The sequence below is a fragment of the Phyllobates terribilis genome, unplaced genomic scaffold (assembly GCF_046119375.1).
Source record: "Phyllobates terribilis strain yellow unplaced genomic scaffold, ASM4611937v1 Scaffold_4__5_contigs__length_816908805, whole genome shotgun sequence".
In the NCBI taxonomy this organism is placed as follows: domain Eukaryota; kingdom Metazoa; phylum Chordata; class Amphibia; order Anura; family Dendrobatidae; genus Phyllobates; species Phyllobates terribilis.
In genome coordinates this window covers 308400320-308425063 of record NW_027362764.1, presented here as the reverse complement: position 1 = coordinate 308425063, position 24744 = coordinate 308400320, and the positions used below count along the sequence as shown (strand labels likewise).

The window sequence follows — 24744 nt, the reverse complement described above, 5'->3', positions numbered from 1 at the left end:
CACGTGGTCTTCACCCTCCACTTTCTTCAAGCACTACAGGGTGGATCTGGGTGTTGGTGATCTATCCTTCACTAGGAAAGTCCTACAAGCGGTAGTCCCTCCCTAGGGGGATTCCTTTGTAATCTCTCCATGGGTGCTGTCGTGGGGAACGGGAAAAATGATTACTTACCGGTAATAGGATTTTCCATGACCCACGACAGCACCCTCATTTATTCCCTCCCTTTTCACCCTCATTATGGTGGAGGATGCACATGTTAATCATAAGGTGTCGCAAAAAAAAAAAAGTAGAATGCATGCATTTATAATCTATATTTATACCTTCCATTCTGGAGTTGCCATAATTGGTGGGACTCCACTCTGAATTTAGGAGGTGAAAGTTATATGTATGTATTGTCTAAACTAACAAACGGGGTTCCTCTGATGCTCGGCAAACCACTGAGGCATAGTAGAGGGCTCGGCACTTTAACCACTTCGCACCAGAGCCTGTTTTTGCCTTCGTGACCAGGCCAATTTTTTCAATTCTGACCACTGTCACTTTATGAAGTAATTACTCTGGAACGCTTCAACGGATTCCCCTGATTCTGAGATTCTGAGACTGTTTTTACTTGACACATTGTACTTCACGATAGTGGTAGAATTTCTTCGATATCACTTGCGTTTGTGGAAAAAAATCGGAAATTTGGCGAAAATTTTGCAATTTTCAAGCTTTGAATTTTTATGCCCTTAAATCAGAGAGATATGTCACACAAAATAGTTAATAAATAACATTTCCCACATGTCTACTTTACATCAGCACAATTTTGGAACCAAAATTTTTTTTTGGTAGGAAGCTATAAGGGTTTAAAGTTGACCAGCGATTCCTCATTTTTCCAACAAAATTTACAAAAACATTTTTTTTAGGGACCACATCTTATTTGAAGTGACTTTGAGGGGCCTTTATGACAGAAAATACCCAAAAGTGACACCATTCTAAAAACTGCACCCCTCAAGGTGATCAAAACCACATTCAACAAGTTTATTAACCCTTCAGGTGTTTCACGGGAATTTTTGGAATGTTGAAGAAAACAATGAACATTTAACTTTTTTTCACAAAAATGTTACTTTAGACCCAATTTTTTTATTTTCACAAGGGTAACAGGAAAAAATAGACTACACAATTTGTAGTGCAATTTCTCATGAGCACGATGATACCCCATAAGTGAGGGAAAACCACTGTTTGGGCGCACTGCAGGGTTTGGAAGGGAAGGAGCGCCATTAGACTTTGAATGTAAAACTTGTCTGAATAATTAGCGGACGCCATGTTGCGTTTGGGGAGCTCCTGCTGTGCCTAAACAGTGGAAACCCCCCACAAGTGACACCATTTTGGAAACTAGACCCATTAGGGAACTTATCTAGATGTGTGGTGAGCACCTTGCACCCCCAGGTGCTTCACAGAAGTTTATAATATTGAGCCATAAAAATAAAATTTTCACATTTTTCCCACAAAAAATGTTTTTCATCCCCTAATTTTGCATTATCATAAGGATAACAGGAGAAATTGCACCATGATATTTGTTGTGCAATTTCTCCTGAGTACGCCGATACCCCATATGTGGGGGAAAACTACTGCTTTGGTGTACGGCAGGGTTCGGAAGAGAAAGGAGCGCTATGTTGGCTGAGATAGGTTGCAGACACCATGTCACATTTGAAGAGTCCCTGACATGCCGAAACAGCAGAAACCCCCACAAGTGACCCCATTTTGTAAACTACACCTCTCAAGGAATTCATCTAGGGAAGTAGTATTTTTTAATTTTTAAATTTATACCATTGGGCAGTGAAGAAAACAATTATATTTTTACCACAAAAAATGTTTTACCCTCAGATTTTACATTTTCACACAGGGCAATGGGTAAAAATGGTGCCGAAATGTGTCACACAATTTCTTCTAAAAGTGGCAATACCCAATATGTGACTGTATCGTACCGCTTAGCCATACAGCGAGATCTGGGAGGGACGGAGCGCTATTTGACAATTGGAGAACAAATTATTATAGAATAGGCATTTGGATTTGGGAGCACAAAATTTTCTGAATTTGTTTTGGAAGGTAAGGGCCATTTCGCTTTTCCAGAGCCTTTCTGCTACCAGTAACTTGGAAGTCCCTTATATTTTTAACAGATAACGGACCTGAGTGGGGACTAGCTTTTTTTGAGGACTGAGTTGAAGCCTTTATTGAGAACATCTTACGTAACATTTATCCGGTGCTCTAGGCTGAGCACTTACATCGGGGTTTCCATCTAAATTTCCAAGTGATGTAATTCAGATGAAACCCCTGCAGGATCCATTCACTGTAAAGAGGCAGTAGAGTTACTCTGGACTCCGTCTGGCCTCTGTTCAGCGGTGTCCTTTTTTTCAGAAGTGCACAAAACTGTGGCCAACCGCGCTTTTATGCACGCCTAAAAAAAACTGACACCGTGGGATCACAGGCCAGACGGCATCCACAGTGGCCTATATCTGCCTCATTATAGGGAACTAGCTATTGAACCCGTTCTACGCCCGGGTGGCGAGCATTTTTATTGGTATATGGTCTCCCATGCTGGTATGTGCTGCCCCCCTCCTTGTATTTGTGCTGCCCCCATCCTGTCCCCACCATCCAATCCTGGTATGCGTGGCACCCCTCACCCCCATCCTGGTATGCGTGACACCCCTCATCCCCATCCTGGTATGCGTAGCACCCCTCATCACTATCCTGGTGTGTATGGCATCCCTCATCCTGGTAAGCATGGTACCCCATCCCTCATCCCGGTATGCATGGCACTCCATCCCTCATCCCCAATCCCGGCATGCATGGCACCCCTCATCCCCCAATCCCGGCATGAGTGACACCCCTCACCCCCAATCCCGGTATGCGTGGCACCCCTCATCACTATCCTGGTGTGTATGGTATCCCTCATCCTGGTAAGCATGGTACCCCATCCCTCATCCCGGTATGCATGGCACTCCATCCCCCATCCCGGTATGCATGGCACTCCATCCCTCATCCCCCAATCCCGGCATGCGTGGCACCCCTCGCCCCCCAATCCCGGCATGCGGGGCACCCCTCGCCCCCCAATCCCGGCATGCGTGGTCCCCCTCGCCCCCCAATCCCGGCATGCGTGGTCCCCCTCGCCCCCCAATCCCGGTATGCGTGGTCCCCCTCGCCCCCCCAATCCCGGTATGCGTGGTCCCCCTCACCCCCCAATCCTGGTATGCGTGGTCCCCCTCACGCCCCAATCCTGGTATGCGTGGCACCCCTCACGCCCCAATCCTGGTATGTGTGGCAACCCTCACCCCCCAATCCTGATATATGCATGGTCCCCTCACCCCACAATCCTGTTATGTGTGGCCCCCCTCATCCCTTTCACACAAACAAAAAAAAAAACAAAACAGTTATACTCACCTTTCTTTTCTGTACTCCAGCGCTGCTGCGTCCTCTTCTGCCGGAGGCCGGGGGAGGAGTGCGGCGCTGGAGCACCGAGCTGTCCGGCGCCATTTTGCTGAAGACACACTGTAAATGTGTCTTCAGTAAAATGGCGCCGGATAGCGCAATGCGCACGCGCCGGTCCGACGCCTTCACTCCGCCCCCGGTCTCCAGCGAAGATAGGCGCCGCGGCAATGCTCCTCCCGGTCAAGTAAGTATGGCGCCGGAGATCGCAGTATGTGTTCAGTGTCTACGCATCCCGCGATCTCCGGCGCCATACACCTCCTCTTACCTGTAACGGCTGGATGCCTGCTTCTGTCTGGAACCAGACTGCGAGTCACGCATGCGCAGTCTATCGAGGCTTCAGACAGAGACACGCATGCCGCCTTATATTATAGATCTTCTGCCGTGAGTTACGTCTGAATCACGTATTTCAGAGATTTACACGGAAACTCTGGTGTAAGTGCTCAGCGCAGAGCGCAAGATAATGTGAGCAGAGCCTTACTGCGATCTTTGGGAGACATGATAAACAAATCAGTAGCAGGTGAAGAATTGGTTTTATTTATTTTTTACGCCGTTCCTCGTGCGCTATAAGTGATGAGATTACTTTATTCTTCGGGTCGGTGTGATTACAGAGATACCAGATTTATATCGGGTTTTTATGACCGACAGCTGTCACACACTAAAAGACGCTTTTTTATGCAAAATCTAGTTTTTGCATCGCCATATTTTGAGAGCTATAATTTTTCCAGATTTTGGCCGACAGTCATGTGAGGGCTTGTTTTTTAAGGGACGAGTTGACGTTTTTATTGGTACCATTTTTGGGTACGTGACATTTTTTTGATCGCTTTCTATTCTGTTTTTTGGGAGGTAAAATTAACAAAAACCAACAATTCAGGAATTGTTTTTTTGAGTTTTTTTTTTATGCCGTTCTGTGTGTGGTAAAAGTGATAAGGCAGCGTTATTCTTCAGGTCAGTACGTTTACAACGATACTACACTTACCGTATATATTTTTTTTTATGTTTTGGTGCTTTTACACAATAAAACCATTTTATAGAAAAAATATTTTTTTTACATCGCTTTATTCTGAGAGCTACAACTTATTTTTCGGCTGATGGAGCAATATGGCGACTTTTTTTTTTGCGGAACAAGATGACGTTTTCAGCGGTACCATTTTTATTTCCATTTTGCTTTTTGATCGCATTTTTTTCCCACTTTTTGTTTGGCAGTATGATGATAAAGCATTGTTTTTTGCTCCGTTTTTTACTTTTATTACGGTGTGCACAGAAGGAGTTAATTAGTGTGAGTTTTATAGATCGGGTTGTTTTGGACGCGGCGATACCAAATATGTGTACTTTTTTTGTTTTTGCATAAATATACGGATTTATTGGTTTAATATTTTATTTATTTATTTTGTGATTTTATTTTATTTTTTTTTTAACAGTTTGAAAACATTTTTTTGACTTTTTTTTTACATTTTTACTTAGTCCCTGTATGGGACATTATTTTTTATTTTTCTTATCACTGTTCTCATGCAATGCAATAGACATGTATTGCATTGCATGAGAGCTTTGCTGACAGTTTCACACTATCTGCTTCCTCCTAGACTTCAGCTGCAGGCTGAGCCTAGCAGGACACCATATATGGCAGATCTGGAGGCGGTCATGTGACCTCCGGCTGCCATGACAACGGCAGGTCCTGTAAGACATCAGGGGGCCGTCGGAGAGGTAAGTGGACAACCCCCTCTCCTCTCACTATCTTCTAAATGCCACGATCACTATAGATCGCGGCATCTAGAAGATAGCAAAGGGTTAACATCATTGGGACCTGATCCAATCAGGTCTCGATGATGCCCCCTGTCAGAGCTGTCGCTCTGCACCGCATGCACAGCGCTTGCAGGACCCTGGGGGTCCTGAGGGACCACCAACCGTTCATAAACATCAGCGCTGCACAGAGCCCAGGCAGCGCCGACGTTTATGTACAGTGGGCGGTCTGCAAGAGGTTAAACCTGTAGTGGTTTCCGGTCCTCGGGGCGGATCCCTCTCTCCATGGGTGCTGTCGTGGGTCATGGAAAATCCCATTACTGGTAAGTAATATACATTTTTTCAGAAGAAGCCTATAGAGAGAAAATGTACCAAAAAAGCAGAGTTCAGCAGCGTCTTCAGATCACAGAGTGGAGATTTCATGGAATCACATACACACTGCTTCAAAATTTAGACAGTGTTCACATGTAACGTAAATGCTGTGTTTAAATTTCCAAGCAAAGTTGATGTGATTTCATGAAAAGTGCACCCGCTATTAGAATACAACAAACCGTATTTTAGATTTAAAAGTTAGTATTTCTCTATATGCTTGTCTCTCCACCTGTTTTTACAGGTGTTCTTATTTTCCATTTTTTTCTCCTCCTACTTCTTAAAGGTTTTATATATAAGGTATCTTATGTGTGTATCGTAACACCTTTCCCATGCCTATCCTGTACATACCAATCTTTTTGATTTTCCTTCTATCGCTTTAATTTTTTTCTTTTTCCCCCCATTTTCCTTAATAAACCATATTTTTTCCTCCCCTCTTCTCATCCTTAACTCTTCCCACCCTTTATTTTGCCTATATCTTTCATTCCTTTATGCTTTTATTTTGTTCTTGTTTGCTGCTATATTACTGTGTATTAATAATAGGTCTCCCACTTTCTCTTTACCACATTTATGTAAAACATCCTTAAAAACAACTTTAACAAAAGAGGTGCCCGCTGTGCGCCCAAGGACACTGCTGAACTGTGCGGTTTTGGTGCTTTTTTTTTCTCCTCTAGATGCTTCTATGTGGAGCCTAAAAACGCATGTAAAAAACTGTAGTTACTTTAAGTGCAGAATCAAAACTTTTCTGTACAATAAAAAGGACATTAAAAACACGGCTTCACGTCTGCACCAAAAATGCATCAAATAAGGGGGAGAAGATTGTTATTGTGCAGTTTGGTATGGACATCTGCAGAAAACAAAAAAATACCATATTTCTGCAAGGTGTGAACACGGCCTTACAGACACAAAAAGCCAATGTGATATAGTGACGCTACATAAAGATGAGAAAGTGCTGGCGGCACCGACTGCTGTGAATGAAGGAACAAAAAATAATCCACATGTCCCAACTACAGATGACGTCACGCTGACCTGGGTGATCAAAAGCCACTGGGGACGCAGGATGGTTAGAGATTCACGACCTCCTGTCCAGCTGCCAGGTACCACTGATCTGCACGCTGGACCAGAGACCCGGGTATCCATCCGCTCATCTCTAGAAATACCTGTCTCGGATCTGGGTCTACACCCTGTAAGTCTCGGGCATCTCCTGAATGTCCCTCATTACCAGCGCCCCTCTGACAACTCATCCTGCCGGAAAAGAAAGAAGTGATAAATTGGCGTGGATTTGGGTGTGGCCAAAATTTCCCGCGGGACGCTACGCACACCGCGTGATGTGTCCCTCTTTCTGTTCTTAAAATGTTGGGACGTATGTGTAATAGTGGGGAAGGGCGGTACTGAGATAGTTAAAGGAAGTGTTCCTGAAGTCAGACCTCTCTGAACTGTTGGTAGACCAAGCTAAGGGGTTAGCTTTAGTGGTCCAGTCAGTAGAGTAAAGGGGGAACTTAGTGCCCAGATCAAGCCTTGAGTGATATAGAGCTTGTTCCTGGCATAATTCGTTGTGGGCTGCAGTACCTGTAAACAGCCACAAGATGCCACTGTCCTGGGTGCAGATGTCAGGTTGAGTCTGCTAGCAGGGTTACAGGCACTGATGAGTTAATGCTGTGTGATGACAGCTCACAGAGGGTGGGCACTTTGGGAAAATTCTTGCTTAAGTTTCCAGAAAGCAGGAGAAGTCACTCAGTAAGAGAGTACAGTGAATCGTTCGGGCAGCCTGAATATAGTGGCTGCTAGGGTAGACGGGAGCTCCATACCCTCTGACAGTGGGATCCCCAGTGTGCAAGTCTCCCTACACAAGAGCACGAGTCCTGTTAGCCGGCCAGAGAAACTCATCAGAGGTAGTGAGGACCCGGGGCACTTCTAGTCTGCAGGAAGCAGAGGAAGAGGAATAGGACTCCAGGCTAAGACGTGGGGGAGAGATTGGATCCAGATTACTGTCAGTATTACAGAAGAGTCTCTTGGGCTGGAGATAGAGTCACAGAGATGCTTCATTTAAAGAGGGAACCAGGGCTGAAGATGTTGCCAGCGCCTGTGAGAGAGATGATAGCCTGTCAGGCCTTATCCATTATATCTGCCTGTAAATACTGTATATATTCCTCTTCCCCAAGTAAAGTTCAAGTTCTGGTTAAGAACCTCGTGTCCTCTGAATTTATTGCTGCCCTGGTCCCAGAAGAGAAATGCCTGGAGACAGCCGCGATCGGATGGCTTGAAGTAAGTGAAGAGCACCACATACACAGCCACACTGCAGAGGGAGGACACGTATTGTCAGTAGGGTGCCATAGTGAGTGGGGACTACAGCTCGCCCACGACTACCTCGCTGGGGCACCTTACATATCAAAAATATTTGCTAAAAAGGTATGTGTGTTATAGCCAGGAGGCAGTTTTCTGGGATGGAGAACGTTGACACTGCGTCCTTCCTGATCACAGAAAGAACTGCTCTCTTCTCTTTCTCCACAAAGATCTTGGTGACTGGTGCAGAGCAGGAGAGGAAGCTATTGGGACCTGCATGGAGGTTGCAAGTTCTGACCAGCTGAAGGCCCTTCCATTCGATCAGGTCATGTGATCTGTTACATGCCTGTAAAGAATTGCAAGATGTGATAATGTGCAGTGTGCGTGCTTGTCTCTACATAAATGCGCATGCGGGAGAGCCACTAAATATATATTTATATTACACACCTACCTACATTCATAATACACATGCTGCAGAGAAAACCCAACAATAGATCTAATACTTCTTTCTAAATTCTACACTACTGAATTAAAAATAGTTCTAATGACCACTCCACTTTACACCACCAGGGAAGTTTTACTTAGTAGGCAAAAATATTTTTTCGTTTATCTGTGGTTTAATCATGGCGTTGGTCTTCTAGTGATGTGCCTCCTATAGTCCGAAATACAGTACGTTTAAAAATTGATCCCCATTCTGCAACAAATATGTTTATATATCAGGCACTTATTTTTCTTGTGTGTATAGAGGGGGAATTTCAATATTATAACCTATTTGATCTGTAATTGGGGTTGGTATATTAGGCCAAGTTACAATGGAAATGCTGCCTGTTGGCTGCATATCAGCGTTGCCTGGTATCCTGTGACCCTGCAGCTCCTGCTCTCTCTCTTATACACAGAGAACACACCTCCTCTGCGTATAGACAAGAGGCGCTGACTCTACTTCATTAATATGTACACAGAGCTTCTTTATCCCAGTGTATACAACAGGATAGTGAAACTCAAACACACAGAGGTCCAAAATGAAAAGCTTGCAAAAAGTCACGAGCCAACCTTGATATGATGACTCTACTGTACCCCACCTCAGTCCTCCAGACAAAGAATGGTGACCCCCCCCATAACCGTATGATTCTCAAACTGTAATTCCTACAGAGCCCTCCTTAAGAGTATAACTGCCCCAAAAAGTGCTCCTTACAGTAGAATATGCCCCACAGTCCTCCAGGCAGTATAACGGGGCCCTGCATTGCCTTCACTACCGTATAATGGGCCCCACATTAAAAAAAAAAAAAAACTACTCACCTCTGCCCGCTCCCCGCTGTTCCAGTCTCTACATGGTGTCTTCAGAGCCTCTGCACATCTCGATACAGCGTCCATGTTGTAACGACGTTGTCGCGCCTGCTGCGCGGAGACATCAGACGCAATGGGGAAACGATAGGAGAGGGAGGGTCAGCTGACGCTCCCTCCTCCATCATTGCTTTCAACTGTGTTGGTATCCAGGATGCTGATATAGTTGAAAGTGCGGTGACGGACGCAGGCCAAATATACTCAGGGGACATGCGGGCCAGAGTTTGACATAAGAGTATACAGCAAAAGAGAAGGCATAGCTGGTGTGACAAAGTCACTGGCAAAGTGCCAGAGGAGAGATATGTTTCACTGAGGTTATTAGCGTCAGTGAATTGAAACCTCAAAGTTTTCTCCAGTACACTAAGTGCCGAGAGAGGTTAAGCAGCCATTTTAAAGGGGAGTGTTTTTTTGTGAACAACCATAGAGTGGGTGGGAGGTCGTTCACCATATCTCCACCCCAGGGTGTGGTCTGGGGTTTAAATAGATGGCCTGCTGAGGCATTCAGTGTTCAGTAGGACTGGAGAAAGGAAGTCCCAGAGCTTTGTGTCCTGACAAGGAAAAGCTGAACCGTTTGTTTTCAAACCCTGAGTGGGCGGATCCTTGCTACTACAAGGACTGTGTTTTGTGCTACCACTTCGTTTTATTCTCCTGTTTTTGCCCAACGGGCCGTTTATTTTTACTTCACCACGGTTTATGCTGCATGTATAATAAACCTAGTAAGAATTTAAAGAGTGTTCCTGTGTCTACCTGAGTGAGCCGATCTGCCACACTGGTAATAAACCATCCGTGCCGCTCTGTGGGAACTTTAGCTGTCTCTGACAGTTGAATCTTCACACTCGCAGCTACACAATCGTGTGTATCTGTTCTACTATACAGAGACATTTTAGGACTTCGCTGCAGAATAAAAGCAAGACTGCTCAGATGTTTAAAGTCTACAGGCGGTCCAAAAGTGGTTAACCATTAAGTATAATTTAAATGTTAGCTTTATCATGTAGTCCGATACAATCACGATGCTACCAAGTTTAATGTTTCGTTACTTTTTGGTCACCATATTCTGATACCCATTACTTTATTATTTTTCCATAGACAGCTATATGGGGGCATTTTTTTTGCAGCACAAGCTGTAGTTTTTATTGGTACAATTTTTGAGTGTACATGCCTGATCATTTTTAATTTTTATTTTCTTTGGTGCTAGGCATGATCAAAATAAATCTGAAAATTATTTTTTTTGAACAAACTGTAATGTTATTCGTAGCATAATGGTATACCCAGGATTTTTTAATCATTTCTTTATTTGTGAGACGATAAATACAAAAATAGCAGTTATGGCATAGTTTTTTTGTTTTTTTTAACGACATCATGCAGGATAACTAACAATAGTTGTATAAAATGAGACATTACCAACACGGCAATACCAAATTTGTGCAGTTTTTATTTTTTTTTAATTATTAAAACGGGTTTTGTTTTTTTATTTTTTACTACACTTTTTAGTCCCACAAGTGGACTTGAACATGTAATCTTTTGATCACATTGATAATACACTGTGCTAATCATTTCCTAACCTGTCAAACGTTTGACTGACAGGTAGCATATTAGACCCAAATTGTGGCAGGATCATAGTAAAGTAGGGTGGTGGAGTAGCCCCTTTAAAGAACATGAAGAACTCTTGGATATTAGTTGTTAAACAGCAGTTCTCTTCTGCATTTTATATAGAGTTGTGCTTATTCCCTGCACATCCACACGAGATGAGAGAAACACCATTTTTTCCCTTCGCATTATTTGCCTGGTGCTTTTACGTTTAGTGTGCCGTTTCTTTTTCTGGCGGGATCGGATCACGTCCACCCCATGATCACGTACTGGGTGTGCCGATTGGCTAGTAGATCATGTGATCTCTCTTCTAATTCTTCACATACCGCTGTCCCTATTGACAGCTGCATATGAGGGGGTTAAAACACTGGGATTGCGGCTAACTCTGGTCTCAGCACATGCAGCAGGAGTTTAGCTGTGCAATTCTGCAGTTTCCTGATGCTGATGGCATGGGCACAAGAGTCTCTAGACATACTTGTATTGGTCTGCTGTAAATTACTTAAAATCTGAATGAACAGTTACATCCAATTGTAAGAAGGGGGTTAAGGCCTCATTCAGACTTCGGTAATTTTTCACACAGAAAAAGTGCTATGAGCATCATCAGAATTTTTGGACAGCGTTTCATCAGCATTTGGTTCGGGCGTCAATTTGTTATCATCAGAGTTTCATCAGTGATTTTCACGTACGAAAAAATAGTAACAAAGCTTCCCCTATTCAGTGCAATGTTAATCCTACACAGCACACGGATGTCATTCATGTGCTGTCTGTGATTTTCATGAACCCATAGACTTGTATGGGCAATTTTTACCTGTGATGCCGGAAAAATACAAAGATCTGTGAATAGCTCCATATATTGTAAAGGGTACGTGTTCCATCTGAAAACCCTGGAAGTGCGAGTGAGGCCCAATGAAGTGTGCAAAAGGAGAAGAGAGCTGATCATTTCAATGCCATTGTGCAATGTTGGCATTTGCAGAAAGTAAAGCAGGAGGACAACAAGCTCTTGCCACAGTATTTGGACAACAGGCTCTTTATCAAGGTAGTAGCACAAATTAGGCAGCACTGTCCTGGTGAGCGTCGACGTTGTAGGAACGTCCTCACACATACTGTACATATGCTTCTGGAGCTGACAGAAGTGATAGTTGCAGAGGCCACAGCATGTGCTAGTGGCTCCAGTCTCGCTATGTAACTTCTACCTTCATCTGTGAACTGTGCATGAAAAACAATATGTACTGTTAACAATTGTTATAGCTCCAGCATAGGAGATAGAATAATGGGAACATAAGGCAATTCTAAGCTTTGTGTGTGCCTTACAGAATCTGCATATGCATCGTGCAAATAGATACTGTTACAGTAAGCATTTCTACATAGCACTTTTACTTTATGTTCAAAGTATACATTGATAAAACTGGCGCAAACCGCAAAAGAAGAATGTGTGAGAGATAGAATATAATATATATATATAATATCTCACATACACATGCTTAGGCATCAACTGGGAAGATAGCCTCCATTGCCACAGGCTGTCATCTGAGGTATACATCATGAAATATGCCCAGTGTATATACTAACAAACTACAAATGTAGCCTGACTTGAACAGTATCAACAGTTAGGCTGCGTGCCCACGATGCGGATTTAATGCGTTTCCGCAACGCCATTTCCGCCGCAAAAATGCATTAAAAACGCTTGTTAAGTTGTCTGCCATGTTTCCCTATGATAATCCGCATGTGCTGTGTACATGCTGCGGAAATTTCCACTGCGGATTATCATTATAATTAATTTTGCGGAATCGTGGCGAAATCACCGCCACTGACTTGTATTGGACCGCATAACATCGGCATGACTACACATACGGATATTATGCGATTCAATGCGCGGATGTCTGAAGAAGAGGAGACTCTCCTCCAGACTCGGGTACCATAGTACCTGTAGTTAAAGATTTAAAATAAAAAAAACAAAAACCATATACTTACCTTCTGATGGCCCCGTCTGCTCCCGGCGGAGCTGCTGGCTCTTCAGCTGCTCGCGGTGTTCTAAAAAAGACCTTCCATAATGTCATTTAGTAATGTGCAGGTCACGCGACCGCTGACGTCGGCGGTCGCGTGACCTGTCACATGACTAAATTACGTCATGGAAGGTCCTTTTTAGAACACCGCGAGCCGCTGAAGACACCGGACGCACCAGAGAAGGAGACCGGGGGCCATCGGAAGGGGAGTATAATGTTTTTTTTTTATTTTTCAACATTTTTCGTTTTTTTAACTATTGATGCTGCATTTGCAGCATCGTAACTTGGTCACACAACAGAAGTCCATGCCAGTTGCATGGATTTATACAGCGTGACCAAGTTGTCAAGCACTTTTCCAAGTGATGCTAAAATCGCTTGGAAAAGCGCTTTACAACCCGCATGCAAAATCGCATATTAAAAAAGCTTCACAAACACTTCTACCTGGCAGAAAAAAACGCATGTAAAATCCGCATGCGTTTTTTTCTGCCAGGGAGATGGAGAAAAGCTCCGCAGCATTTCTGCATCGTGGGCACTTAGCCTTAGTGTTTTGTTTCACTGTAACTAGGGAAAAGAATACTATTAACATTCAATATGCACTTACACAATACCACTTTCCCAGTTCTCCTCCTCTTGCTTTTTATCCTCCTTAATATCTCCATGTGGAGTATGCGGGTGCTTCTGTACGATTCTCATTCCTCCAGCCTTCACTGAAAAGTAGCATATTGACAAAGTATGTAGCTCAAAAATTTTAAAAAAAATGCACACATTCAAAAGCTCAAATAGCATGCAACACCTTATATAGGACACTTAATGTAGACCAATTATTGTCACGACTTAAGTGACCTTCATTTACTGTGCTGTCAAAAATCATAAATACCACAATAGAAATCTGCAAATTTACAATAGACTGCTGTTCTGACCATGCCTAAGAGATGTGGCAAAATGGCAGAACTAGAGGCTATTGTTAAAGAGAACCTGTCAGGCCCTTTGACTATACCCTTTGACCACTTCTATAGTGATATGGATGACGATTACTTTAATCTAAGAAAGTGATTTATACATTTACTAATGCTGCAATGTTTGAAGAATGGAGTCTTAATATAAAGAAGCACATGCTAGTGAGGCAGAAGTACTCTGCCAAGATGTCTTTACATGAACTAGTCCTATCTAGGATAGTCTATTTCCAGCTCCACAAATGTGATTCACAGTCTGCATACTATATTCGTTATGGTTGCACCATTATGCTGGCTATCAATCATAGCTAGAGAAGTGTGATTAGAAGGTCCGAGGCAAGGAACGGTCCAGGGGAACAGACATTCACCATATTAGACCTACCCCATCAGAATATGAAACGCTGCAGAATACAACTACATTCTTGAAACATCGCAGAGTTAGTATATACACATAAGACACCTTATCATTTTCAAGAAATAAACATCAATTGTTGAAGTTTGGGAGTCAGGAGACTAGAAAGGTCCCCTTAAAATAAGACATTAGTATCAGATCACTGGAGATTTGACACCTGGCACCCCCAGCAATCATTTGTTATACATTCGTCTGCCAATAGATCTTTCTTTCAGAATCTGGGGAAAAAAATTATACTGGAGGATACAGAAGAAAAAAATCATAGGAGGAGACTTGAATACAGTCCTAAATGTAGCAGAGGACAGGAAAAGCAGGAAAAATGCAAGTATCAGAGAGAACACACGATAAGGTACTGGTACCCATGCTAGAAAAACACAAATCTTAAAAGATGTCTGGCGCACCACATACCCCTTGGGTAGGGAATATACTAATTTTTCCCCATGTTTATAATAATTGGTCTAGAATTGAGGATTTTCTGGCTTTGGAAGAGATCTTAAAAGGGGTTTTCCCACAAACAAAAGTTCATTTTAATAATGGTCTGTGTCTGACCGTGTATGGAACATACCACAGCTCCTGGGCAGGGGAGGAAGCAAAAGACAATACAGACATTACAGCAGGGGATCACAGAGGAGTCATTTTGTATGAGGTAAAACATTTCACTGCGTGTTTTTAAACAATATTTTACCTCACAAAATGAATCCCCTGCTGTAATGTCTGTATACTCTTTTGCCTCCTCCCCTGCCCAGGAGATGTGGTATGTTCCGTACACGTCAGACACAGACAATTTTTAAAATGAACTTTTCTTTGTGGGAAAACCCCTTTAAACAAAAATCAGTCAGGTCCCTATTAAAGATCTAGTCGTCTCTGACCATGCCCCGGTTATGATAACACTGATAGATTATCCGAAGGGCTCAGGTATCATTTGGAGATTCCCAAGCTTTCTAGCCCAAGATAAAACTTTCACAAATTACAAAAAGAGTGGTGGTTGGAGTATAATCTAGATAATAGGGAACATAAGATTCTCATCTCTTTTGGGATACAGCAGAGGTGGTGTTTAGAGGTTGTATCATGGGATATATGAAATCTCTGAAAACTAAGACTACAATAGTATATAATGAAGCTAATAAAAATGTAAGACTTTTATATACAAAGTATATTTCCAAATCTAACCTGATTAATCAGGAAAAAAGTGGATCAAAGCTAAGGAAGAATTTGATTTATGGTTAGACAGATTTGAAAGACTCAAAGGAAATCAAAAGACATGATTTTTTTAAAAATATGGTAATAAAGTCTGAAGCATTGTTAGCACGTCTGGCAAAAGGTCGGACACCTGCAACATTGATAGGCAGTTTAAAACATAATATTGGAATCTTACAAAAAGATCCAAAAGCAATAATGTCCTGCAACAATACTACAAAGCTTTGTATAGACAAGAACCAATGGCAGAGGAAGAAGCAAAAGCATTTCTGGATGGCTTATCCCTCCCATCAGTCTAAGATAGTGAGAGAGAAAGCTGGAATGCCCCAATAAGCAATGAAGAAATAATAGCAACAATAACATTTTTAAAAACAATAAGGCCCCAGGTCCAGATTGGCTGCCGGGGGGAGTTCTACAAAATTTCCATTGAGGAAATAACCCAATTAAGAGAAGTTTTTAACCATATAGTAAATGAGAAGATATACCAACAATCAGGTAACACAGCATACATTAAAGTATTATAGTAATATACAAACAAGGTGGGACCGAACAAACCCTGGATCATATAGACCTATATCATTAATCAATCAAGATGTTAAAATAAATATTGTCCAAGATTCTAACTGATAGCCTAGCATTCATAATATCAGAATACCTAACCTGGTAGGTCCTCATCAGGGAGGATTTGTAAAAAACAGAGCAGCGGTGATGAACAGTCGTACGGTCCTGGCAGTACAAAATGTGGTCAGACTAAAAAAATAACAAAAAAAGAAAACCAAGCCTTGCTTGCTCTAGATGCCGAAAGGCTTTCTATAACGTAAATTTGGAAATGGATGGATGTGGTCCTGGACAAATTTGGTATTACAGGAGTATTTGGAAATTATCTAATATCTTTATACAATAATTCTCAAGCCAGAACACGTACGCCAAGATTTTTACCTCAACCATTCTCCCTACAGAAAGATATCCAGACAAGATTGTCCCCTCTCACCCTTATTATTTGACCTGGCAGTATAATCACTGGCTCGACATCTTATTGCCTCAGATGTATTCAGGTATGTTCACACTAGGTGTTTTTTCAGCTTTTTTCTGCAGCAAAACCTGATCTCTTGGCAGGAAAGAAGCTGCATCAAAAATGCAGATTTTGGTGCGTTTTTCAGGATCCCAAAGTTCAGTTTTGCTGCCACCACAGAAGCATGAACACAGTTCACCAATGTAAGACATATGTGAAACCATATTAACCAGAATTTCAAATGTAACTGTGGGGGAGCTGAACTGTTCAGGATCAGTGGCAGTGCATTGAGTTTGAAGGACACTATTTACTTTCACACTATGGTCTGCCATTGAGTTGCTCAGAGATTGTTCAATTTCACATCTCTGTGGGCCACAGGTATTGTTCAATCTCACACTTAGCTCAGTCAATGTTTACATTCTATACATCACTAATTTAATTAAATTGTCCTAATCAAAACTACCATCTCGGGTGACCAAGACAAGATGGTAAAATCACAGAAATAAACGAGTTTCACATACTGCTCTACTTGCTTTTTTCACTAAAAACGTAGCAAAACCTTTCAATGGGTGAAAAACGCTGACAGAAGTGACACGCTCCATTGTGCAAAAAAAATGCAAAGCTCAAAATATTGATGACAAAAAACAATGTGTTTATGAGATTTCTGAAATCTCAGACTTTGCTGGTACTGTAAAATGCAGCTGAAAATTTTCATAAAAAAAGCATCAAAAAACACACTAAAAATGCATTGTGTGAACATGACATGGTATCAAAATTGGAAGTAGAGAGGTAAAGAGAACATACTTTGCCGATGACATGTTGCTCTTTCTTTCTGGACCAGAAAGGCAACTGAATCAGATAATTGACACATTGCAGTATTTTGTCTCCTTTTCGGGATACAAGATAAAAGTAGACAAATGTCAGTTATTATTCTTAGGGTGATCAACTAAATTTCCCACATCTAATAGATAAAGTAATTAAAGAACTTAAAGAATTTTTCCATTTGTCATTTACCCCTATTTGGCAGAGCACATTTAATAAACATGATTTGATTCTCCCGCATTCTATACCCCCTACAAACAATACTTTTGCTACTGAAACATATAGACGTACATAAATTACATCAACGTTTGTAAAATTCTTAAAGCAGAATAAAAGAGTATTGCATGTAAGAAATTAACCCTTCCCAAAATGGAGGGAGGAATCCAACTACCTCTTATTAGAACATATCATTTAGAGGCCTTAACAAGACATATCAGGGACTTGATACATGGATCTAGCTGTTTTTCCAATACTTTACTGGAGAGGGAACTTGCTGCACCTAATGATCTTCGGACTCTCTAAGGCTGTGTGCCCACGATGCGTTTTTGGTGCGGATTTGGAGCGCGGAAACGCTCCAGAAACGCATTGCATACCTTATCCCATGACTTCCTATGACATTCTGCAAGTTCTGTGCACATGGTAAGGATTTTTTCTGCGCGAATTTTACTCGCAGAAAAAATCCGGACATTACCAATTCTTGTGCGTTTCTGCATGCAGATTTGCCTATACAATGCATTGGAAAAACGCATGGCAAATCTGCATGCAAAAACGCATCAAAAACCGCATGCGTTTTTCAGCCAAGGAGATGCAGAAATGCTCAGTAAAATTTCTGCTTCATTTCTGCACTGTGGGCACTAAGCCTTCCACCTGAAATATGGTGATCTACCCCCTTCACGTCAAACAATAGGCACATAGAAAGCTTTGAGGAAATCATATAAACTACCATTCTGTTTATCTGAAATAGTACCCTTATGGGAGGATCATAGATTCACACAAGGTAAACAAAACAAACACTCTGGACAATGGAAGCACAAAGGGATTTCACAAGTGGGAGATCTGATAAAAGAGAATGAGGGGAGGCTATACTCTTGGCAGGAATTCTCAGAAAAACAAATTGGAAGCCAATATTTACAATAACAGGTAGTCAGTCACTATCACTCTTTAGTGAAAGAATTTGAAAAAAAGTAGAAAGGAAAGGGGATTTTGACTTCTTGATGGGATCTGATACTAATATAGCTTCCCCATCTACAATTTATCAAAAAATTCGAAAGTAAACCTTATATGGAGTATCACATAAAACTTTACTTAACTGGAGAACAGAACTAAAGGATGATACTTTAAGTGAAAAAAATTATAATGGGATTTAACAGAGTTAAGAAAGCAATGATTAATGAACAATGGAGAGAAATACAATACAAACTGGTTCATAACACAATTTATGCTTTCAATTTCTCTTACAAAGATGCTCCATCTCATTATTTAAGAAAGTGTCCAAAATGCAGTCTTCCAAAGGCTATTTTGTTGCATAGTATTTGGCATTGTCTTACATACAATGGGTTAGGGGTTTGGACCTTGAAATATATAGGCAAAATTTGGAAAATCAAGGTTCCATGTACTTCCCCAAGCACGTCCATTTCATTACATTATAACAGAACGTCGAGATGATGCGGATATAATTTTATCTATTCAAATAATACATGTAGCTCTTCTTGAAGTCAAATAAATGAATGTTTACACACGTGGTCAAAATTGTTGGTACCCCTCATTTAATTAAAGAAAAACCCACAATGGTCACAGAAATAACTTGAATCTGACTCAAAACACACAGCTAAAAACACCCAAGAATGGCTAAGAGGAAAACATTGGACTATTCTGAAGTGGCCTTCTATGAGCCCTGACCTAAATCCTATTGAGCATCTTTGGAAAGAGCTGAAACATGATGTCTGGAAAAGGCAACCTTCAAACACGAGACAACTGGAGCAGTTTGCTCATGAGGAGTGGGCCAAAATACCTCTCGAGAGGCTCAGAAGTCTCATTGACAATTACAGGAATCGTTTGATTGCAGTGATTGCCTCAAAAGGTTGTTCAACAAAATATTAAGTTAAGAAGAACCATCATTTCTGTCCAGGCCTATTTCATGAGTTTATTTTTTTTTTAAATTCTGTGGAAGCAGGGTTGAAAAGCAATGTCTGACTTTCATATGTTCATTTTCATAGATTTTTAATTTATTATTACTTTTGTCAGAATCAAAGTTATTTCTGTGACCATTGTGGGTTTTCATTTCATTAAACGAGGGGTACCAACAATTTTGACCACGTGTGTAGATACTGGCTAAAGAAAGAAGGGCCTCAATAGTCTGAAATAATAAATACTCTGAAAACTCTATTCTTATATGATAAATTAGATTTAGAAAGACATAAGGAAAAGTCAACAGCAACATTTTTCCACAGATGGAGATCCTTTATTGAACATAGTTATACACAATCAGAGATATCACAACTAATGAAGGTTTTTAGACAGACATACTTGTACTTCTTGGTACAACATAGAAGATTTCAAGAATTCACTAGGAATACTTAAAACTTAAGTGTCTTACTTTTCACAGGATACTCATTCTTTGATTTGAGAGGGTGTGTGTGTAGCTCTTTAGAGTTTAGAATTTATTGTCTGTATGCAATATTAATTATGTTAATATTGTTGTAACAAGGAAAAATGAAGGGCTGATTGTGAAAAAAAAAGTTTTATGACACAGTTTACATTGAAAAAATGATCTTTTGGAAAGTTAAAGGGGTTTTCCCACAAACAAAAGTTGATTTTAATCAATAGATCTTTGAATAATAATAACTTTCACAATTGAATATATTTTAATATAATGTTTCTGTGCTGAGATAATCTTATAAATGTGCCCCTGTGTAATGGGGGTGTCTGACCGTGCAGGAATATGGTCTAATCATACCACAGCTCCTGGGCAGGGGAGGAAGAAAAAAGAGTAAACAGACATTACAGCAGGGGATCACAGCTGATTCTTTTTGTGAGGTAAAACATTTCATTGCCTGTTTTTAAACAATGTTTTACTTTAAAGAAAGAATCAGCTGTGATCCCCTGCTGAAATGTCTGTAAACTCTTTTCCGTCCTCCCCTGCCCAGGAGATGTGGTATGATCAGATCATGTTCCGTACACCGTCAGGCACAGCCATTACACAGGAGAACATTTATAAGATTATATCAGCACAGGAACATTTATAAGATTATATCAGCACAGGAACATTTTATTTAAACACATCCAATTGTGAAACGTATGATTATTCAAAGATCTATTGATTTAAAATGAACTTTTGTTTGTGGGAAAATCCCTTTAAATGTTTACATTCTGTTTGTTGTCTATTTCACTACCCATCAAATAAAGTTTGTTTAAAAAAAAAAAATTGTGTAAATTACCATGTCCATATTCATTATTTAAGGCAAACTTTCAGCAGACACACTACTCCTGAGAAAACAGGAACGGTGATACACAAAGAATTTCTGTGGTCCCCAACTAAGGCCTCATTCAGTCATGCACGTCCACATATATTCTATCCATCTTCTTCACAGATAGAACACGTATCCTTTGAGCTCTGACCGACAGTCACTCCTGAAGGTGCCAATATCTCTGTTTTTAATTTGGCATATTCCTGTGCATCCTGTAGGCCAGGTCATAATAGGCCTTTTGGGGTTCACCCGTTAAATAAGGGGTCAGCACCTCTGCCCATTGCTCCAGCGGCAGCTTTTCCTGCTCTTCTACCCTCTCGAAAACAGTCAGTAAATGCTTAATCGTCGTTCCCTGGGGTCATCTTTTGCATCGCTCGCCTTACCCCCTTCCGGATGCAGGAGACATCACCTGGAGCTGGGGGAGGAGCAGGTTTCTCTGGCGCGGATTTCCCCTGCCAGGAGATCCATCTGCCGTTGTTGAGGCTGTTGGAGTTTATTCGTCTCCTGCTGCATTTGCTGTTGCTCCTGTTGTAGGCTCTACAAGTGCTGTTGATGTTGCTGTTGTTGGCTCCGTAGCAAGTGCTTGAGGAGCACCTCCATGCTGCCGGAATCACGTATTTCAGAGATTTACACAGAAACCCAGCTGTAAGCACTCAGTGCAGAGCGAAGGATAAATGTGCGCAGAGCCTTACTGCGATCTTTGGGAGGCAGAATGAACAAATCAACAGCAGGTGAGGAATAGGTTGCATTTATTTATTTTTTCATTTTTTACACCATTCCGAGTGCGATATAAGTGGTTAGACGACTTTATTCTTCGGGTCGGTGAAATTACAGCAATACCAGATTTATAAAATTGGGTTATATTTGGCTGCTGTCACACTAAAAAAAGCTTATTGCAAAAATATTTTCTTTGCATCTCTGTGTGTTGAGAGCTATAATTTTTTCAATATTTCTGCCAACAGTCAAGGGAGGGCTTGTTTTTTGCGGGACGAGTAGACATTTTTATTGGTACCATGTTTGGGCACATGACATGTCTTGATCGCTTTCTATTCCAATTTTTAGGAGGCAGAATGAACAAAGACCAGCAATTGCCTCCCCCCCCCCCCTCTCTCAGGGATGTGGGAGGGGGAAGGGGGGTTACCTTTATGCAGTTTCACTTGTGGTAAAATTGATAAGGCAGCTTTATTCTTCGGGTTAGTACAAATACAGAGATAAAAAAAATATATAAATGATAAATGTGGTATGTTTTTGGAGCTTTTACACACTAAACTATTTTATAGAAAAAAAGGCAAAGTCACTGCTTTGTCTACTAGGCTTAGTACTTTGTGCTCTAGAGCTAATTCTGCTGGTGAGGACCACAGGGTACATGAGGGACTGCGAGAAACTCAAATTTTAGGCCTAACTTTATCAAGCCTAATATTCAGGCGCTGCTGGAAATCCTTTCCCAGTCCGGGAGAAAGAGCGATAGTGCAGAGAAGGGCACCCGGAAGCCAGCACCACAAGTGTGTTGCAACAGCTGCGCTCCTCCGCACACCCATGAAGGCCCCCCTGGACCCAGCGGTGGTGCTTAAGGACACTGCACCAGCAGAGGGAGGGGCACCCCCGCAGCCTGGAACAGCCGGGGAAAGGAGAAATTATTTTTGCATCGCCTTATTCTGAGATGTTTTCAGCAATACCATTTCTATTTACATAAGTCTTTTTGACCGCGTTTTACTCCACTTTTTGTTCAGCAGCTGTATGATGAAAAAGCATTGTCCCCCCCCCCCTTTTTTTTTTTTTAAACGGTGTTTACTGAAGGGTTTAACTAGTGTACAAGTTTTATGGGGGGCAGGTTGTAAAAATACAAAACAAAAACAATCAGTACAAATATATACAACCCCTGGCAAAAATTATGGAATCACCGGGCTTGGAGGTTGTTCATTCAGTTGTTTTGTAAAGGACATATTGATATTCACGCTATAGCAACTCCATTTTGTCTGCTTGCTTCAAAATCATGTTATTATACCCCTTGCATAACATGCATCCTTTCCTTCTTTTCTCATGCTTCACATGCATCTATCCACACTAACCTTTTCTCACAAGAACATTCTGTGAGACACCCTGCTCCCGTTATCTGACTAGTCTGAGCCGGGATGGGTAACCTTGTAAATTTCCATCATGCACCGAACTAACGATAATATGACCATATGTGTATTTCTGTAATAATTGTACTAACATTGGTTTAAGCCGGTAGTATGGCTGTAGGTGATTGGCTATTGATATACTCAAAACAATATAAAATGCCAAGTAGAAATAAACGAGATTAGAGATTCTCTGAATCCTCCCATACAGAGCTTTGCCTCAGTCTGGTTTTCTGTTGGATTGCGCAATCAACATAATAATTTGAAACTCACTTGGTCAACCGTGAAGGGACGTTGGTGCCCTCCCTCAACAGTTTAAAAAAAAAGCAGATCACAGACATGGCACAAAACTAAAGTCATTTCAAATGGCAACTTTAGGGCTTTAAGAAACACTAAAAGAAATCAAGATTAAATGTGGTACTCAGTAAGGTTAATTTTTTTCAGACCAAGCAGAGGGAAAAAATTATGGAATCACTCAATTCTGAGGAAAAAATTATGGAATCATGAAAAACAAACACACAAAAGAACACTCCAATACATCACTAGTATTTTGTTGCACCACCTCTGGCTTTAATAACTTGCAGTCTCTGAGGCATGGACTTAATGAGTGACAAACAGTACTCTTCATCAACCTGGCTCCAACTTTCTCTGATTGCTGTTACCAGATCAGCTTTGCAGGATGGAGCATTGTCACGGACCATTTTCTTCAACTTCTACCAAAGATTTTCAATTGGATTGAGATCCGGACTATTTGCAGGCCATGACATTGACCTTATGTGTCTTCTTTCAAGGAATGTTTTTACAGTTTTTGCTCTATGGCAGGATGCATTATCGCCTTGAAAAATGATGTCATCATCCCCAAACATCCTTTCAATTGATGGGATAAGAAAACTGTCCAAAATATCAATGTAAACTTGGGCATTTATTGAATATGTAATGACAGCCATCTCCCCAGTGCCTTTACCTGACATGCAACCCCATATCATCAATGACTGTGGAAATTTGCATGTTCTCTTCATGCAGTCATCTTTATAAATCTCATTGGAACAGCACCAAACAAAAGTTCCAGCATCATCACCTTGCCCAATGCAGATTCGCGATTCATCACTGAATATGACCTTCATCCAGTCATCCACAGTCCACGATTGCTTTTTCTTAGCCCATTGTAACCTTGCTTTTTCTGTTTAGGTGTTAATGATGGCTTATGTTTAGCTTTTCTGTATGTAAATCCCATTTCCTTTAGGCGGTTTCTTACAGTTCGGTCACAAACATTGACTCCAGCTTCCTCCCATTCGGTCCTCATTTGTTTTGTTGTGCATTTCCTGTTTTGGAGACATATTGCTTTAAGTTTCCGGTCTTGACGCTTTGATGTCTTCCTTGGTCTACCAGTATGTTTGCCTTTAACAACCTTCCCATGTTGCTTGTATTTGGGTACAGAATTTAGACACAGCTGACTGAACAACCAACATCTTTTGCAACATTGCGTGAAGATTTACCTTCTTTTAAGAGTTTGATAATCTTCTCCTTTGTTTCAATTGACATCTCTCGTGTTGGAGCCATGATTCATGTTAGTCCACTTGGTGCAACCGCTCTCCAAGGTGTGATCACTCCTCTTTAGATGCAGACTAACAAGCAGATCTAATTTGATGTCAGTGTTAGTTTTGGAAATGAAAATTTACAGGGTGATTCCATAATTTTCTCCTCAGAATTGAGTGATTACATATTTTTTTCCCTCTGCTTGGTCTGAAAAAAATTACCCTTACTGAGTACCACATTTTTAATCTTTATTTCTTTTAGTGTTTCTTATAACCCTAAAGTTGCCATTTGAAATGACTTTAGTTTTGTGCCATGTTTGTGATCTGCTTATTTTCAACAACATTAAACAACTGAATGAATATCTTCCGAGCCCGGTGATTCCATAATTTTTGCCAGGGATGGATTGATTTATTTTCTTCAGAAATTTTTAAACCGATTATTT

At 41.2% G+C, this 24744-nt stretch overlaps 1 protein-coding gene across 1 annotated transcript in view; it reads right to left on the bottom strand.

The window, feature by feature from the left end:
- The window catches only part of DAP (death associated protein), a 126372-nt gene that overhangs the window by 79729 nt on the left and 21899 nt on the right, over nt 1-24744 (bottom strand). The window contains exon 2 of the mRNA XM_073678360.1: nt 13385-13490. Coding sequence (XP_073534461.1) covers nt 13385-13490 — 106 coding nt within the window. The remainder of the gene's footprint in view (nt 1-13384; nt 13491-24744) is intronic.